The sequence below is a fragment of the Lethenteron reissneri genome, chromosome 67, assembly GCF_015708825.2.
Source record: "Lethenteron reissneri isolate LAM-NWPU_2019-01 chromosome 67, ASM1570882v1, whole genome shotgun sequence".
NCBI classification, from domain to species: Eukaryota; Metazoa; Chordata; class Hyperoartia; order Petromyzontiformes; family Petromyzontidae; genus Lethenteron; species Lethenteron reissneri.
This window is the reverse complement of record NC_083845.1, coordinates 3,592,583-3,598,582: the sequence shown is the minus strand read 5'-3', so window position 1 is coordinate 3,598,582 and position 6,000 is coordinate 3,592,583. Positions and strand designations below refer to the sequence as shown.

Sequence of the window (6,000 nt, the reverse complement as noted above, 5' to 3'; positions counted from 1 at the left end):
AGTCAGACCCCCCCACTCTCAAATATGACGTCACAAAGCTCTGCCCCCCCCCCCCCCAAATAAAACATGCTTCAAATCGCTTTAAACTATTGTCATTGTAGTGCGTATTTAATGTGGCGCTGCACTCTGATGTTGTAGGAGAAAACATTTATTAAAAAGTCTATTTAATTAAGTAGAACGTGTTGTCTATATTGATTTAAAGTTGCGCATTTTGATGTGACGTCACATTTCTCAACCCCCCCCACTCGTCACACATCGTCACAAATGTCTGACCCCCCCCCCCCTAGGTGCGTGACGTCATTTATGGACGGCCCCATAGACACAAATTATGTTATTAAACACAAACAGTTTTACGTATTAATTTAGATAATTGGTGTCAATGGTGCTACTTATCATGCTACTGTCTGTGATCTTGCATGCTGATGCTGATGCTGCTTGCTTGATATGTGAATGCACACACTCACAAACCTGTCAACCCCTTATCAGAGCCCCTACCTTATTACAGACCGATTAAGACACCTTATTGATCACCCAGTGACCCTTACAAATATCAACGTTCATCCTTCAAAGTCGCATCGCAAGGAGAGAAACACAAACGTAAATTAATTTTGGACCTGCAAACTCAATCCCCTCTGCACAGGAAGACGGAGCAAACCGCGTGGAGGCCGATTCGCTGGGCCGAGAAAAAATCCACAAAGTTGCGACGGAAAAACCCAACCAATGTATTGCAAAGCAATGACATCGACGACGACGACAACGACGACGGCAATAATAATGTTACACGTAATTATTATCAATAACAATAATAAACGACGATATTTTTTTTTTAAAGATGCAAATTTACAATTGAAAAAATACTTCCAAATTTTTCAACACGACTTTGTGTTAGCACCATCAACGGATAACTATGGCACACAAATAAACTGCATAGCGTTGGGTGGGGGGGAGGGCAGCACCATGGTATCTGTAACACGAAGTAAATAGTCGACCAAATTGTCGAATGAATTGTCGACCGAATAGTCGACCGAAGAGTCGACCGAATAGTCGATCGAATAGTCGAACGAACTGTGGACCAAAACAGCCGACCAGTGCGCAAGAGATACACGTGACCAGGACAGACAAGCAGACAATGTCCCCTCTACAGAATTACATTGTTTTTTTAAAGTATCGTCTCAAAAACCACGACCCAAACTCTCCTGCCGCCGCCGGCGCGGGTAGCACGGGCGCTCGACGGCACTGGCTACCGCATGCAGCGATCTTCATCGTGGGCAGGTTGAGATGAATGAATGCGACGACGACGGTGGTGGTGGTGGTGGCGGTGGCTACAATGCTGCACGTGGCTGCTGCCGGCTGACTGTAAAGTTAACAGCACCGTGGCCGTGCGGAGGTTAACAACAGCGGCAGCGGCGGCGGCGAGGGTTGATGAATCACCACACGCAGATGTTGCGTAACCCCGTTTGGGTGGCAAGCAAGGCGGTAGCCGGAAACATTTGGGGCGCCATCCGTGGGGGACAGTGTTTGACACCCCAGTCGCATTGCGCCGTGGGGTCTCCCTTTGTCGGGCGCTCCGCTTTCCTGCCAGGTATAAACCGCTCAATTGGCCTGGGAATATCTTTGCCATATATAGATAGGGGACGGCAGAGCTTGGGCGATTGATCGGGGCCAGCGCTCGCCCCGCGTGCCTTCCGCTGCCTTCCCGCTCCACCCGCTCGCGTCGTTCCCCTCTCTACGCGAGAGCGGGAATCCGGATGCGAGGTACCGCCCCCCCCCCCCCCCCCCCCGTTGTCTCATGTCTGTCTGCTCATCTGACTCCGTCACGTGCTGCTTTGCGAGCCGCCCATCCTGTGAGGTTGGCACAGCAACCGTGCCAACCGTTGGGGGGCGGGGGTGGACGCTGGCACGCGGTTGGCACCTTTGGGTCAACATTGGCCTGACGACGCAAGAGTCACGGTCGCGTGCGGAAGGCCCCGCGCCCGATTGGTCGGAGCGGAGGTCACGTGATCACGGGGTTGTGACGGCCGCCATTTTTTTAAAATTTTGGTTTAAGGGCTTTAAACCAAAAGACGTCCCTGCGTGTGAAATGAACTTTGGAAATTGTGAATTGTGTATCGAAATTTTTTCTCGGCGGGTCCCGAGATAATAAAAAAAAAAGTCGACATCTTTTTCAAGATTTTCTTCAGGCGCCTGGGATTTTTCTTCGGCGGGTTGAGACGACGGTTACCGAGACAGTAGTGGTAGTCCTGGCAACAACGACGACGACGATGAGGGCGATTTCGCAAATTCAAGTGTCTTCTCAAACAAGTCGGGATGGGTCGCAGTAAAGTGACCTCCAAAAAAAAAAGGTGTTTTTAAGAAAGAATCGTAAGGTCCATTACCATTGACAGGAACAAACATCAACAGCAATAACAATAACGCCGACAAATAATAATAATAATAATGGAGGATATTAACAACAAAAAACAACCTTGTAAAAATAAAATAATTGACCTGGCCTCGCACCTGCACACAGGTACGAACAACATTTTACTTTAATCATTCAAATCATATCTCGACTTTAAAATTCCTTCGCTGTGGTTTATGCACGCCGTGTGTAACTCCGTGCCTTACAAGTTTACGAACACGCCCGTTTTCTTTTAGTGATTGCATCGTCTGGGCGAGGGAGGAGGGACGAAGGGAGGGAAGGGAGGAGGGTTGTGATGGGCATGGAAGACTGCGATGGGAGGGAATGAGGGATTGATCAAGGTGAAGGAATGAGGGATTGAAGGAGGTGAGAGAATTAGGGATTGAAGGAGGTGAGAGAATTAGGGATTGAAGGAGGGGGAGCGAGAGGGGGCGGCCCTCTAGCCGAGGTAGCAAACGGGCCCCAGCTGGAAGCCAAACTGCTGCCCAGGACCTCCGAGGTCTCCGGGCATGAGGTCCGCGATGGGCAGCTGCTCCACGTGGGGGGTGGAGACCTCCAGCACCGTGCGGCCCTCGCCCTTCCGCTCCTACGGCGCACGGGCGGCGCACACGGCAACGCCACAACCATCACGGCAACGCCACAACCATCACGGCACCATCACGCGGCACGCCACAACAATCACGGCAACGCCACAACCATCACGGCACCATCACGCGGCACGCCACCACCATCACGGCACCATCACGCGGCACGCCACAACCATCACGGCACGCCACAACCATCACGGCACCATCACGCGGCACGCCACAACCATCACGGCACCATCACACGGCACGCCACAACCATCACGGCACCATCACACGGCACGCCACCACCATCACGGCACCATCACACGGCACGCCACAACCATCACGGCACCATCACGCGGCACGCCACAACCATCACGGCACCATCACACGGCACGCCACCACCATCACGGCACCATCACACGGCACGCCACCACCATCACGGCACCATCACACGGCACGCCACAACCATCACGGCACCATCACACGGCACGCCACAACCATCACGGCACCATCACGCGGCACGCCACAACCATCACGGCACCATCACGCGGCACGCCACAACCATCACGGCACCATCACACGGCACGCCACCACCATCACGGCACCATCACACGGCACGCCACCACCATCACGGCACCATCACACGGCACGCCACAACCATCACGGCACCATCACACGGCACGCCACAACCATCACGGCACCATCACACGGCACGCCACAACCATCACGGCACCATCACACGGCACGCCACAACCATCACGGCACCATCACATGGCACGCCACAACCATCACGGCACCATCACACGGCACGCCACAACCATCACGGCACCATCACACGGCACGCCACCACCATCACGGCACCATCACACGGCACGCCACCACCATCACGGCACCATCACACGGCACGCCACCACCATCACGGCACCATCACACGGCACGCCACAACCATCACGGCACCATCACACGGCACGCCACAACCATCACGGCACCATCACACGGCACGCCACAACCATCACGGCACCATCACGCGGCACGCCACCACCATCACGGCACCATCACATGGCACGCCACAACCATCACGGCACCATGACATGGCACGCCACAACCAAGATGGCACCATCTCGCGGCATGCCACAACCATCGTGACGCCATCACGGCATGCCACACCATCACCACATCATCACCACACCATCACCACATCATCACCAGACACCACACCATCACCACACCATCATCACACCATCACGACACACCACACCATCACCATACCATCACGACAGACCACACCATCACGGCACCATCACATGGCACTATCACATGGCACGCCACAACCATCACGGCACCATCACACGGCACCATCACGACAAACCACACCATCACGGCACCATCACACCATCACGACAAGTCCCAACATGGAGCGGTCAGGTAAGGGATGACTGAGTGTCTGTCCAGGAACCTCCAAGTGTCACCCGTTGCACGTGACGTGTGCGCTATCGCTGGCTACTTTGCATCTACCCCTCCAACATTTCAAACAAAGACAAAGATCCCCCGTGTAGCCTGTAACAGACTGTTGGGGCAAGTGCTGTTAGCGAGCACCTACGAAGGCCGGCACGGCACACGAGGGGTTGGGTGGCAAGCACCACGCCCGGCCGCCTTTGTCTCCCCGGTGGCGATGTTTACACACCCCATCAGCTATTCATTTGAGGCTGAGTCGACCTAGGGGAGTGAGGCTCAGGACCGGTTCAGATAATCGTCACTGGGTGTTGGCCGTGAGCGGGGAATGGATCTCGCGTCACCGGGCTCGTAGCGCGGCCTAGCGCCAACCGCCACTACACATGTCAAGCACACACACACACAACATGTCAAACACACACACACGCAACATGTCAAACATACACACGCAACATGTCAAACACACACACACGCAACATGTCAAACACACACACACGCAACATGTCAAGCACACACACACGCAACAAGTCAAGAATACACACACGCAACATGTCAAACATACACACACGCAACATGTCAAACACACACACACGCAACATGTCAAACACACACACACGCAACATGTCAAATACACAAACACGCAACATGTCAAGAATACACACACGCAACATGTCAAACACACAAACACAACATGTCAAACACACACACACGCAACATGTCAAACACACAAACACACACACACAACATGTCAAACACACAAACACACGCACACGCAACATGTCAAACACACAAACACGCAACATGTCAAACACACAAACACGCGCACACGCAACATGTCAAACACACAAACACACACACACACAACATGTCAAACACACAAACACACGCACACGCAACATGTCAAACACACAAACACACACACACGCAACATGTCAAACACACAAACACACGCACACGCAACATGTCAAACACACAAACACGCAACATGTCAACACACAAACACGCAACATGTCAAACACACACACACGCAACATGTCAAACATACACACACGCAACATGTCACACACACACACATGCAACATGTCAAACACACACACACGCAACATGTCAAACACACAAACACGCAACATGTCAAACACACACACGCAACATGTCAAACACACACACGCAACATGTCAAACACACACACACGCAACATGTCAAACACACGCACACGCAACATGTCAAACACACACACACGCAACATGTCAAACACACACACACGCAACATGTCAAACACACACACGCAACATGTCAAACACACACACGCAACATGTCAAACACACACACACGCAACATGTCAGACACACACACACGCAACATGTCAAACACACACACACGCAACATGTCAAACACACACACACGCAACATGTCAAACACACACACACGCAACATGTCAAACACACACACACGCAACATGTCAAACACACACATGCAACATTACAAACATACACACACGCAACATGTCAAACATACACACACGCAACATGTCAAACACACACACACGCAACATGTCAAACACACACACATGCAACATTA

General features: G+C 52.4%; 1 protein-coding gene across 1 annotated transcript in view; it reads right to left on the bottom strand.

Annotated features, from left to right (window-relative positions):
- Positions 1–706: 706 nt before the first annotated feature.
- LOC133360051 (collagen alpha-1(V) chain-like) overlaps positions 707–6,000 on the bottom strand; it is a 28,391-nt gene continuing 23,097 nt past the window's right edge. The window contains exon 7 of the mRNA XM_061578630.1: positions 707–2,987. Within this exon, the coding sequence (XP_061434614.1) occupies positions 2,841–2,987 (147 nt within the window). The 3' untranslated portion in view covers positions 707–2,840. The remainder of the gene's footprint in view (positions 2,988–6,000) is intronic.